At 39.1% G+C, this 13,794-nt stretch overlaps 1 protein-coding gene across 1 annotated transcript in view; it reads right to left on the bottom strand.

Annotated features, from left to right (window-relative positions):
* Positions 1 to 4,344: 4,344 nt before the first annotated feature.
* LMBR1 (limb development membrane protein 1) overlaps positions 4,345 to 13,794 on the bottom strand; it is a 66,596-nt gene continuing 57,146 nt past the window's right edge. The window contains exons 16-17 of the mRNA XM_040056253.2: positions 12,587 to 12,748; positions 4,345 to 11,153 (exon numbers count right to left, since the gene is read on the bottom strand). Of these exons, the coding sequence (XP_039912187.1) occupies positions 11,071 to 11,153; positions 12,587 to 12,748 (245 nt within the window). The 3' untranslated portion in view covers positions 4,345 to 11,070. The remainder of the gene's footprint in view (positions 11,154 to 12,586; positions 12,749 to 13,794) is intronic.

The raw sequence follows: 13,794 nt of genomic DNA, 5'->3' as shown, positions 1-13,794 counted from the left end.
ATTTTACAGGGAACAAAAATGGGCACCACTTTTCCACCTTCTATTGAGAATAAAAAAAAAGCCTTCTCATTACAATTAGCCAGGTTTGAATAAATTCAGTGCAAGTCATGATTAAAGGACCTGCACTTATTTTTCTTAGTGGCTTTCAAGTGGGAACTGTAGATGAGTTTTCCTGCTGTTCACTCTCACACTTTTAAGTGTTGGTTAATGAAAACATTTTAAAAAGTTTTCACAAGGAGCTATCCGTTTCCAGACTCTAAAAAGCTTTTCTAAAATAATAATTGCTTCTCAAAATTGAACTGTGCTTTTAAAATGTCACTCCCTAAACATTAGCATAATCAAATGGCATCACAATAGCAAAAAAAAAAAAAAAAAAAAACAAAAAACCTGTTTTTTTAATATCCCTGCTGCCTCTGGAAGGATCACAAATGTTAAATGTCAAGTTTCATATCCTTAAATAAATATCACAAAATAAAAAACAAGGTCTGAAATATTAGTACTAGGAAGGACACATATTGCTTATTTCAGGGTGCTACAGTAGCCCTTATTACACCTGGCACTAAAATTTTTAATAATCTAGATCAAAGGAGATAAGTAAGGTCACTGAAACCAAAGTAGGCTACTTTTTAGCACTCCTATACACAGAGAGCAGGGTGTTGCTTCAGCATGTTAGGTAGTGAATTTCTTTGATCCTACCTATAAATGTCACTCTGCATGTCATTTAATTGTGGTATAGCCTTTTATTGGTGCAATTAAATCTTTTCTAATGCATTACATTATCTCCAGCTCCGCTAAAAATCCCGCCATTGTTTAGGAAGCGAGGTAAGTCATTGTGAAATGATGCAGTTGACTTCAGCTTCTTCCTCCCCCCTCGACATGATTTCTCCCAACGATTTTAATTTAAATCTCACCAAACAGTATAATGGTCCTGGAATTTGTTTAGTCGTTTGACTTCCTTTATCACACAGAGATGGTAAACATTCTGTTGCTAACCTGAAGTGGCTCCAAGCAGCAAAACTAGGAGGATATTAAACCAGTAAAAGCTTATCAACTGATTCATTGATACGCTGTAAATTCCAGCCTTTTCATTTTGCTTTTGAGGGCTGCCATAAGTCAACACATTAGTAAGCAATTTGCTGACATGGGATCACTTAAAAAGGCTTCCCCATGGACAAAGTTCACCTCGGCGCTTTGTTTCATCGTTTCGTTTTATCATAGTCTTGTGCTGCTGTACAGATGACTGATGCGGCTTTGCATACCGATGGGGGATTTCACAGTCACTTTATGCCACTCTGTCCAAGCTTTAGGAAGTCTCAGACATAAAATGTACAGGATATGGTGTTTTCAGAGATAAATTCAATTGTTCTGTTTCAGTAATTCTAGGATAAAAAAAAGAAAAAAAAAAAAAAGTTATTCAGTATCATGCATTAAAACAGAGCAGAATTTCATTTTTATATCCTAGAACACGACAATAACAAATTATTCAAAATGCTGATTTCCTGTCTGTTCGCATTGATACTTCATGCTGATTTATCAGTTAGCAAAAATTCTGGGTTAAATTTCAGTTACACTTCTTTTTCTTCCCAACCTTAGGCTTTATTTACTGATTGATGGATATGAGTTGGGTCAGGTCATACTACAAAAAATCCAGGAGTAGCTCAAAGAAGATAGTATCTTAGCAGCAGAGGAACTTCAGATCCCTGTCTCGTGCAGGAAAAGAGTTTTCCTCTTTTTTTTTTTTTTTTTTCTTTTTTTACAGTTCCAGCTCAAGTACACTCCCTTGCTTACAAAACCGCATCAGGTCTGGTCAAGTCTGACACCACTATAAACAAAGACCAAGCATAACTCAGGGCCAGAAGCATTTTCAAATTGATCAACCTTTACTCGATAGTGATCAGAAACCCCAAGTTATGTAAGAGTTGGGTGTAATCTTACCTTGTTCTTCCTGAAGCCAGATTTCAATACGAAATCAGTAAGGGCAGTTAAAATCGGAATGCAGAGATTCAGTTCTAGAACCCAGCTAACAAGAGTCAGGTACAACTTAGCAGGGTTGTTATTGATTAAATACATACCCACATCAAAATATTAAAGATACAAGCAGCATTTCACGAGTCATTCAGAGAGCACACGGCGTCACCGGTCGGGATTGTTTGGAGACCACAAAATGTAAACACTGGAGGAGGCCTGTGGTGGGACTGTTGTTTATTTGTTTTTGGTTTACACATACCACCGAAGGTCAGTGTGAATGTCTATGTGGGACAGACAGAGAGATTTCTTTCTTGACACGGAGCAGTCGTGAGGGGAAGCAGCAGGTTCCCTGTCTGCTCTTTGCTACGCGGAATTCTCTCACAGAGTACAGGTACAGGAGGGGCTGCTGCTTTTCCCTTCACTTTGGGATTTAAAGACAGCCACAATACAAAGGCTCTCAGGGAACTTCTTTCTTTTAGTTACACAGCTAAATCAGCATTTACTAACAAGGAAACTAATCCAATTCCTACTGACAAATGGATACATCCTTTCAATATCCTGTTGTGTTAGGGATCATTTGGGAACACAGTAACTCATAACAGTCCTCAGTTAGCAGTGAGTGAGACCATAGAATAAAAAGAATATGAGATCATGGTAGCAGAAAATGTAGGAAATTCGAAGTTTATATAAATTCTTAGTGAGCTTTCTACATCATTTCTGGGGGACTTTTGTGAGGTTTGGGCTCTTGATTTCTTTGGGTCTAGAAAAGTTAATTTTAAATACTCTGATACATGCTATAAGGGTCACTTTTGCAGCTGGAAGGGAGCAGATGTGCTGGTAGAGAAAAGCTACCAAAAGAAAGAAAAGTGAAATGAAACAACAGGAAAGTGTTGAGGTGCCATGAGGCTGTCTGACCTTGAGCTCAACCCTTCTGCCACCTAGCCTCCCACTTCCCATTCCACACTCCCTGAAAAAAATGGCTCCTTCTTTTCTTACCAGGTTTTCTCTCACAGGAAATGCATGGAAAGTTTCATGTTGTCTGGTCATGATACAGACGTCAAAATGTCCCTTAAAACTGCTGCACACATTTATGGGCAGAGATACACAGGCAAGACTAAGACTTCAGTGAGTCCTGCAGAGCTTTCAGATAGAGGGGTACATTAGGAGCAAGTGGCCACAGTGAGCTGGGATTGCACTCAAGATTATTAAATTCAAGAAAAGCAATCCTTTTAGGTATTTATTTTGTTGAGCCCCTGTGGGAGCATCCTCAGATATAAAGATGAGATTGCCCAGGCCTATAAGCAATATGCAGAAACATACTCAAGGCAGTAAAAAGGCGTAAAAATCTATACTGAGGACAACATCTGAGATGCTTCTTCTCCCACTGTCTGTCAAAAAAGCCAACCCAAACCAACCAACCACCCAAAAATACAAATAACTGAAGACACGATGTAGTGCCAGAGCTCAAGCTTGGAGGTTTCTATGTCCACTTGAGCTCTGCATTTCCAAAAATACATAAGCATCCCCACAGACAGCAAAAAGGATGATAAGAGGTCTCCATAAAACCATTGAGGGAATTGGGGGTCACTTCTCATACAGAAAATAAAGGGAAATGTAACCTTTCAGGTGTGGAAAAGGCTGCTGCAAGCAGAAGGGCTTGCTTTACTATGGATGTTTGAGAACAAAATTAAAGCTTAAAGCAAGGCAAGGGCCCTTCACATTTGACATTTATGAAATCTTGGACAATTAAAAACTGGAATATACTGCCTGGAGACAGCACAGCAATCCCATCTCAGATAGCCCCTGCCAGGCTGGTTAAATACCAGGAATAAGGCAGCTATGTTTGATCCTGTGCAGCAGGATGGATCAAACATCTCCAGGTCCCTTCCAGCCACGTGATTCTTGAACTTTAAAAACAGCCTAAACTCTCCTGTGAAATGGAATTTAAAGTCTGAAGCTGTTTAAGTTACAGACAGTTTAGGAAGCATGGTGGTCAGGCATTTAAGATGCAAAAACTGCCCTTCAGTCAAACTATTAAGCAACTGAAAATTACCTACAAATTACATAATGAGCACACTTTGCTATAAACAATCCCCACTGGCCTAAAGCAGAGGGCTCAAATTAATTGCACACCTGTCTTAAAGCACAGGGCTGTGATGCCTCTGAATGTAGAGGAATCTCTATCACATTTCCCACCTCAGCTGTTTTAGAAATGCAACCATTTGAGAATCTCAAAAGCAGGGTAAATTGGAAGGAGGAAGAAGATAGAGGAACAGAGCTATTCATACAAATTACTGACAAGATAATTTAGAACGACAGATTCTTATTTTTTCATTGCTTGTAACAAAAAAAGGCACAAAACTCTGCTATAAATCACACTTTACCTTTATTGAAAACACAGTAAAAAACAAAAATTCCTACAAAACATTCAGTGTAACATTTCAAACAAAGGAAAAAACCATATTACCACTACTTTCCACAAAACAGAACAAAAAAAATCAGCCTAGCTAAGGCAGCAGATATTTTCTTTTTTCCTTTTTTTTTTTTTTTTAACACAACAAAATACCCACAACAGAGAACATTATAAACCATAATTCTGGATGACCTCAAATGAACAAGGAAGGGGTTGGCAGGGAGAAGGTATCTACACCGAAAACTGCTGGGATTAAAGTAACACTCAAAGCACAAATTTTCAGCTGTGCTCTACCTTGGTCAGATACATCCACGTGAAAGGAAAGTCAGCTGCTCAAGACTGTGGAGTTTACAAAACCTAAAGCACAAATCAGACCAAGAGGGGACCGCCAGCTCCATTCAGCACCTCCTGGCCTCACTCAGTTTAGAGATTGTGCGTAATTTATTTATTTTGTAAACTGTGATATTAACCAGTAACACTGCAGTGACAAACCTGAATGTGCACAGTGAAGGTATCTGCTGCCATCACCACAGCCCAGGCAGCAGCACCAACAGCCATGGAAAAGCCATGAATTGTGTTTTTATGGCTAAGCCACCCAAGCACACATGAAGCCAATTTCATGTGACAAGGATCAGGGTGCCAGCAGCACCCTGAGAACATCCTCAGTCTCCTCACTGAGAATTTTAAAGACAAAATTTAGTGGAGACAAGAGCAACACGTGATTTCTATTTAGGTAATGCAGGGTTGGGTCCCAAATCCCACAGGAAAGGAAATGCACCCTTTTTTTGTGTGTATCCGTTCCATACCCACACACCCACCCCCAAGATTTCAAAACACATGACCCAAAGGTATCTTCTTTTTCTATCCTCTTTAAAGCAACAGAAAACACACCAAATAAGGCAAAAATACTTTGAAACCTACCTTTAAGAAATTAAAAGTGACTAAATTTTTTTGTTATATAAAGCCAAGGAGGAGAAAGTACTCACAGAGATTTTGTGACTCTTAAGAATTTTGGTCCAGACTGGAAAAAACTCATGGTTGGGGAAAAAGGGAAATCATGCACCAGCTAATTTTCTTAAGCATTTAAACACACCCACTGAATCCACTGCACAGGTTTCACCACCATGGACTTCTCTGAACAATTCACAGGGGGAGAAGGCCCAAAATATGCTCATTCACATGAAATCCAGAACAGGTGAAGAGCTGCATCTCGCAAAGCCTGACCCTGATGAGAACATGAGAGCTGACACAAAGCGTGTCCAGCTCCCACTGAGGAAGGCAGTGAGAGCTGAGGTCTCTCTGTACATCCCACAGCAGATGAGCTGCAGAGCAGGTTCACAACAGGAGCCACCCTGCAGTGAGAGCCACCCCAGGGGCACAACCAGCTCATTCCCCTCACTGAGAAGCGGGGCTGTGCACTCACACCACTGAAAGCTAAAAGCACAAATATATGTAATGACTAAAGCCTCTCACTCATGATTCAAACTGACTTGAGCTCTTGGTAACTTGTTAGAGGACCCTCTAGTGACAGGATTGCTGAAATGGAGTCTAATGGTAAAAAACAAATTAATAAAAGTGAACATTTCTGTAGCAGAAGAACAGTTCCAACTAGGGAATATCTCTGTACAGGCTATGTGGGAAAAGAAACACTTTAAAATCAAAGCAAGTGCCCCAGTACTTCAATAGCTGGTATCTATGGAAGCAGGGAATAGATGAGGAATGCAAAATAAAGCCCTGTTCACGAAAGGAGCTTCATCCAGTGATGCTGACTATAAAACTTAATGTACTGGGGGTAGGGAGAACAGCAACAGCAACACTTGGCGTTAGTGATCAACAAATATCTAGAAGCAGCATTCCAAAGTGCTCAAGTAGGTACATATCAACATTCAGGTACCTAAAAGCCTTTAAGAATTAGGATTTCCTAATTTCTATGTTGATATAAGGCCCTCATACAGATACAGTTTCTAAATAGCTTGGAATTCAGTATGACAAGAATATCAGCATTTACAGGATATCTCTCATATTATCTCTGACTGTTTGGAGTCACGTTCTATATTTGTTAATACATTTAATGATATCTATATTAAAGAAAATTATGAGCAATAAATAAACTAAAAGTTACTGATAAAATATGATAATTAACACAAAACTAACAAGCATCCTCAGGTTTCTGTTGCCAAGACAGAGATACCTTCAAAAGTTCACAGGCTTCTATAAAAGTCCAAGATACTGCTTCATTGTGAATCACAAATGAGACTTTAAGAAGTGATGATTTTTTTTTTCAGTATCAGTGAATTACTGGCTTATTTAGAGAACAATAACTGGCATTTGTATACTAATGACACACATATCACCTTCCTCTTAGAAAGAAGTTTTAGGTGCTTCAATTGTGAAATATTCCAAAAGCCTTCCATTAAAGTTGCCTTCTGGTATGTTTTCTTACAGTGCATAAATCAATTCTATGTGGATTCTTCTGCTATTTCGTGTTTTGTCTATCTCAAGGGGGCAAGGTAGAAAAGGGGGCAAAAGTTGCATCACCATGTGGCTGGTGGCTGTGGCCTTAGTTTGCTCTTGCTGAACGGGATAAATTCAAAAGGAGCATTTTTGTAAAGTTCAAATCCTGACAATGTGACTCAAATAACCTGCCAGCTTACCAACAAAAAATTCAGTGTTCATGGGTTGGGGAGGGAGGTCAGTGTAAGCAATATTGTCTCAATTCAGCACTAAAATAACAACAAAAATCCTAACACTAGGAGGTAGGGAATCGTATTCCATTAAAGCAATTAAAGCTTCACAGTTCACATCAACACTTTTTTTTAACAAAACTAAGTATATCTCTTTTTGAAGAGGTTATTCATGTGGCCTTAATGTCCTGTCTCTGTCTAGACTATTGCACCTTGCTTTTAAAAAATGCTATTTTCAACATCAGAGAATACGTTAAACAGGATTTAGCTGTTTTCCTGTATTTGTTATTTCAAAATTTCAGACCCCAGTCCACTAAGGGCAAGGCTCACCTGCTGTACATACACCACCACCCCACTTCTGGAAGAGGAAGAGATGGGAAATAACCTAGAGCATGCTTCAAGAACTCAAGGAAAGCCACATGCAGGAAAAGGCCAACCATTTTCTGTTTCTACCTTGTTCCTTTCTAATTTAGGCTGTAAATTCTTGAGGAAAAGGGCCATCATATCCTCACTACACAGCACTGGGCACAGGTGAGCACCTCAAGCAGCATCAGCTGCTGCACAGACTCAGGGGTGAGTGGCAGAGACACGATGGGATGGACAGGGGGTCACTCCTGGTGACACAGGGGAGGATGTGCCACTCCTGGTGACACACAGGAGGACGTGTCCCCAGGATCTGCTCCCATGCCCATCCTGCCAAGCACCTGCTGCAGGAGCTCCTGCCCGCACGGGCAGCCAGGCTCTCCCTCCACTGGTGCTCCAGGTGGTACTTGGGAACCAGACAAGGAAAACAACTTGTCAAATCTTTTAATTCCTACGACACTAAAACAGACAACAGGGTCAAAGGTATCGGAAGAACAGGGCCAAAGATAAACAGCACATTACAGACAGTAAACAAAGCTCCCTATGAATGCAAAACTGTCACTTATACAGTAACCAATACTATTATTTTGTAGCTTAAAGTGATGATAAGCATGTGTGCTTTATGCTTAGAAACCTGGCATATATTACAATTTCGCAATTGCATTTAATATTGTGCTACCAACACGGAAAAAAGCCAAAAAACAGCTAAATAAAACCGCTCAGTTTACATCTATTTTTTGGTCTTGTGTGGTATCTAGTTGAAGATGGAAGCATTGATGTGCTTTTTGCCTCGTAAGAAGGGAGGCAGATGTTAATGTTACTAAGATCAGCTGTATATACCTTGAAGGTATAGACCACCTGACTCTACATGAGTCAAAATACTAGGAATGTATTGTCAATATCCATTAATGAATTACCAGTTGCTTGTACTTAAGTGACCATATGCTTCTGTGAAAAGTGTACAGTGACCTGTATCTTGCATGCAGTGACAAAGCTTTGCATAAGCACGTCATTTTCAAGGCCAAAGGCTCGTTTTAGTGTAGACAGTGTCACAATATCAGCAGTCGATTTTAAAACAGAACACTGTCAGTAGTTGTACAGGGTAGTTCTGAATTTCTCACCCATCTTGGAAACCACACAGCACCTCAACCATCCCCCAGAGTCCAGTGTAAAGTCTTCCCTAACGTAGCCTTAACCCACACATCTGCCTGCAGAGCCCAGCAGAAGGGCTGGGGACAGTCGAGGCTCTAACATTTGTTTTGAAAAAGGGTTTTAAAGTCTTGCCTGAAGCTCGAGTGCTTCTTGGCAGGAACTGCCACTGCTCAGTTGAAGTAATTGCCCAACTCACTTGCAGAAGCCACACACACGTTATAATCCACCTTTTTCTGTGTTCTTGGGTCACCGATGCCACGATAAACATCTCTCCAAAGGCACAAAGAGCAAGACCTATGCAGGTTGATACTCCTAGGTTTATTCCTAATATTAATTTCTTCAGTGTGTATTAAATGTCTTAGCATTGTAACAGAAATATTTCTATAAAGCTAACTGGCCTCACACACCACAATTCCTCAGCCCCATTAAGACGTGAGGACAATTTTGATCATACAATGACTTGCATGAAAAAGTGGTTATATTTCAGTTTTTAACTATGATGCCAATACATAAGGCTACAAGGTCTGAGAATACCTGACTGATAACCCTAACAATATATCTCCCAATATTTTAAATACAAACTCATTTTAGAACAACTTTTAATTATAGCTCTGTTATTGGTTGCAGAACTTTGACTCAGATAAAGATTTCTCACTTAAAGTGTCAGAATTAAACAACAGAAAAGATACTTGTAAATCTTAGGGAAATCAAGTAATTTTACTTTTTCTTCCAAGACTTGATACAACACATCAATAGTTCAATAAACCTTGAATTTATACTAATTACACATACCAAAAAAAAAAAAAAAAAAAAGTAATTTTCTAGCATCATATTTACTACAGAAATATTTACATTATGCCCCAGTAAAGTCAGAAAAGGCAGCTGCAAAAAAGATAAATCCTCATGTATACTGGAGCTTGATTTTTGAAGCACTTCAGGGGGAAAAAAAACCAAGCAGACATTCACACACACAGCAATAAGGTCTACAGCCCAGAGCAGTCATCTCAGGAGAACAGCCAAAGAGCTTCTGACACAAGGTTTACCTTATTTTGGAACCACACTGGAAACCAAGTTGTCACCAACTAATATAAGACCTCAAACTACAGACAGACTTGTTTTACAGAAACAAGAAATGAACAGGAAAATTTTCTGGCTCCCTACATAATGGACACTCACTGAAGACACCCCCATTCCAGTCTGTTTGAAGATTACTTGTGGCCAAGCAGGACAAAAGTGCAACAAGATTTTGAATACTTGCTTGGTATTTTTCTTTACTATGAACTTCTTAAATCCTAAGGCTGCAAGGAAATTCTACAAGAAAGGACATTACCAACCACTGATGCCATCTTGAAACTAAGGCCTCTGAGCAGTTAAACTGTAACACTGCAGGAATTCAAACTACCAAGACTGAACACACGAGTTTCACTTACCAAACCACCTATTGTCATCTCTATAACCTTAGAATTTAATTTATGATATCTACACATATAGGCCTATATACATGTTCACGTGTACATTAAAAAACAGGCTAGTGACAGATAACTGGATTATGCCACTAAACAGAAATCCTGGTAACTGAAGTATAAATTCAGAGAGATTTACTTCAAATTAAAAGTCGTAGAAAACTGCAACTGCAGCCTCCTAGGCCTGTGCTCCTTGCATTGATTCCAGGTACTGCTTACACACAGTAGTTCATCAATAATTTCACGGGGTACTGGGTAGGGGAAGGGACCTCCATGGCACAACAGCTCACAGAACTGTGAGAGCTGTGACAGGGGGTCTACACAGCTTTTTACAAAGCATACTAGGCTCAGATTTAACACTGAAGTTAATCTTCATCTTGGACTTCCGTAAGACATCGTCTGACCACCAGTAAAGCAAGCTGGCTTCTAGAGATAAGGACAGGGAGCTGAAAACACTGGCCTTCCAAGAAAGCTCTGTGACACAGCCTACTGCATCCAGCACCGAGGGAACTGTGATGTCTCCTGTCCTTTTTAACTCACTCTCAGTAGAGCTGTTTATCTCCTGTCACAGATACCTACTCCAAGTACTTTACATTTCCAGTAAGGGTCATATTGGCCTTCAAGTGTATGTTTTTTCCTTTTCTTTTCTTTTTTTTAATCAAGTCCCGAAGTTATTCCTTATAGCTGTGTTTGTGTAACACAGGAGGTACTGTGCATTCAAATGGTAGCAAGTTTAAAAATAAAGATGTGAGACTTTCAACAACTAAAAAGGAATGCATTTTTCTCTTCAGCTTCCAGTCTTCAAGGCACCTCCTGCATTAACTTACTGGGAAATAAACAAGCAGACCAAAAGTTCACTGGAAAGAGAAGAATCTGACAGACCTAACTTCCTCAGAAGCAAACAGCATCAAAATGAGACAAGGCTCAAACCAAACTAACAGCTGAAAGCAGTATAAAAATGCTGATGAGATGACAGGAATGCCATGAGGTTGATTTTTTCAGCTCTGTTGATTGCAGGTGATTGTTATCACAGTGTTTTCTGATGCCCATTTGCAGAAGGCTTTGTCTCCGAGTCCCTTGGATTGTTTGATAGATGAAGTTTATCTAATCCTGCAAAACATTACAGAGTAAGGAAAAACTAAGAATCCCCCTTGCTTCATGCATACAGGTACCCAAAAAAACACAGACAATGCAAATTCTACTTTGTGACTCTGGATTTCACATTTGCTGAAGACCAGAGCTGATGTTCTACCTCCTGTAAGAATTGCTTCTGGGAAATTCCCTCAGTGTTGTTTAAGTGAGAAAATCCATTACAGTGGATAGGCATGGAAGACAGAGAATCCTAACTTTCCATTGCTTAAATCACAGACTCATGTGATGTGAAGAACCAAGAAAATCACCACCATAATATCCTTAATATTGTCTTATTTGTAGTCCTAATATGTGAATTTTTTGGTCCTAGGCCAATTTTGGGTCTCATTCTTTGAATTCCATGGGACAGTTTTTAACAGACACTGTTTGTAATGTACAGCACTGAAAATAAACCCAGTTTGTGTCAGAACCCTGCACATTACAGGCTTTGTGACTCCCTGATTGTGTCAAATCCAGTGACCATTACCCTACTATGCCTGTTACTTTTGTGTTTGTTAATCTGCCTTCAACTTCTATAATTTTTTATTAAACACTTTTTTTCTAATTATTTTACAACAATTTTAAACTAATCTTCCACCAGTACTCTGGGAAGTGCTTGGATTTTGTTTCAGCACCACAATTCTGAAAGCAGCGAAAACTAACACAAGAAACTTCTAGATGATGCAAACTCAGTTACAAAGAAACAGTAAAGTTCCGTCATTAATCCTCTCAATTTAAGGAAATACTGCTTTAAGGATCTAAAGAGGGAGGAGCTTTGTTAATTAGTAAAGAGAAGATGAGGCAATAATAAAAAAATAAGAAACATTTTATCCTCTTAGTATCAAATGTGTTTCAATCCTTTCTTCTACGGTCAAGAAATATCAATGCAAAATTTGATCAAGTTTTGGATTATATCAGGTAAAGGTTTTACTCAGCCAGTTACTAAGGTTCTGTACATTCCATACAGAGATTTTCTGAATAGATATTTTAAAAAAAAATTAAAAAAAAGTATAAAAACAAAGCAGTTAAGATCTCTGCTAACTGTTTTTAGGGAACTAATAAGTTGCTTTAAACAAAAAAAAAAAAAGCGCCAATTCATACACAAGCTGAAGTTTTAATTTGGAATAATTGCTCATAGCAATGAGAATGTTTCTGTGCTCTCCAAAGACTGAAAATTCAGCTGGAGATGAATAAGTACCACAGGCATATCATTAAAATCAACACTGTACCTTAGCTCTGGACTCTTCACAAAACACAATGTTATTCATCCTCACACATTAACTTAGAGAAATTGCCATCAAAAACAAAGTATTCTATGAGCTGTGACAGAACTCTACCAGGAGCACATCAAGGTGTCAATGGTGGAGAAAGGCAATGGTCAAGCACACAGTGAATTTTCAGGTCCGTGTTACCTAATGCCTTCAGGAGCTCTTCTCGCACAGCAGAAGTGAACTTTCTGACCAGACACAACGTTGTCATGATAGCAAAGAGCAAGTTGTAAGATAACACAATATAGAAGTTCCCCAGCCAGTTGAACCTTCCAAAGTCTCCAAGGAGATCGAATCTGGTGATTCCTGTTAAATTGCACACAAGATTTAGATCAAAACATCCGTAACTTTTTAGGAAATGCAAAAATTTCCTTCTATTACATTTACATTTGGATGCAGAATTCTTACAGATAGCACACCGGAAGACACAAGGTTAAACATACCAGATAATGTTTGTTGTTGACTATACAACTGTAAGACACCTTTATCAAAATGTTTTTTTAAAATTTCATAGTAAAATGCTTGAATAATGGGAGTCAAAATGAATTGTCCATTCTAGGTAAGAACTATTTTTTATAATTTCAAAGTAACAACAAAATATAACTAGGAAACGTCAGCTTTAGTATGAAAACTGCTTGAAACCTCAGTTTCTATAAAATCCTTAATGATTCCAGAAAAGAACAAAATGCACCTTGAGCTTTTTTTTTTTTTTAAAAATACAGGTAGCAAACAGACTTTCTATGAGAGCCACAACATCTTATTGTAAACACTAAGCCTTTTAAGTGTTCTTCCAGAGTGCTGCTTTTGAAACCAAAGTTTAAAAACATCTTTCCAACTGCAGTTTTTCTCCTGGATACACCCACCACTACACCCATGGAGCATTTGCACAGAAGGAAAAGAGGCTGAAAGACGGTGCTGACAGGTCTTCTTCACAGGGCACCTCCAGCCCTGACACTGGGGCTTTGTGCTGATCAAAGGCCTGTCAATCACTAATTAAGTGAACAACATTTTTCTGAAACATGGAAACACTGACAAGGTGCAGGGCCCAATGCAGAAGGCAGAAGAGGAAGAACCACAGGCTGTTCCTTTGTCAGGTGCCATGGAGTACTGCACTGAACACATGGCAGAACATTGAGGTGACAGCCACATGACCATTGACTAGGATTCAAAAGCCAGTGGACTCCCAAAAAACCTTTGGACATGACATCAGAGGGAAGTGTGCCCTCCAACAGTGCAAAAGCAGGAAGCTGACCCTGTCCCAGAACGAAAATGGCAGCAGCAAATGAGATGATTACAAAGTAGCCCTGGCTCTGAAACTCCAGAAAGATCCTGATTTTCAATCATCTTATTTT

This window comes from Hirundo rustica, chromosome 1 (assembly GCF_015227805.2).
Source record: "Hirundo rustica isolate bHirRus1 chromosome 1, bHirRus1.pri.v3, whole genome shotgun sequence".
NCBI classification, from domain to species: Eukaryota; Metazoa; Chordata; class Aves; order Passeriformes; family Hirundinidae; genus Hirundo; species Hirundo rustica.
The sequence above is the reverse complement of the archived record's forward strand: the minus strand, read 5'-3'. Positions and strand labels throughout refer to the sequence as shown.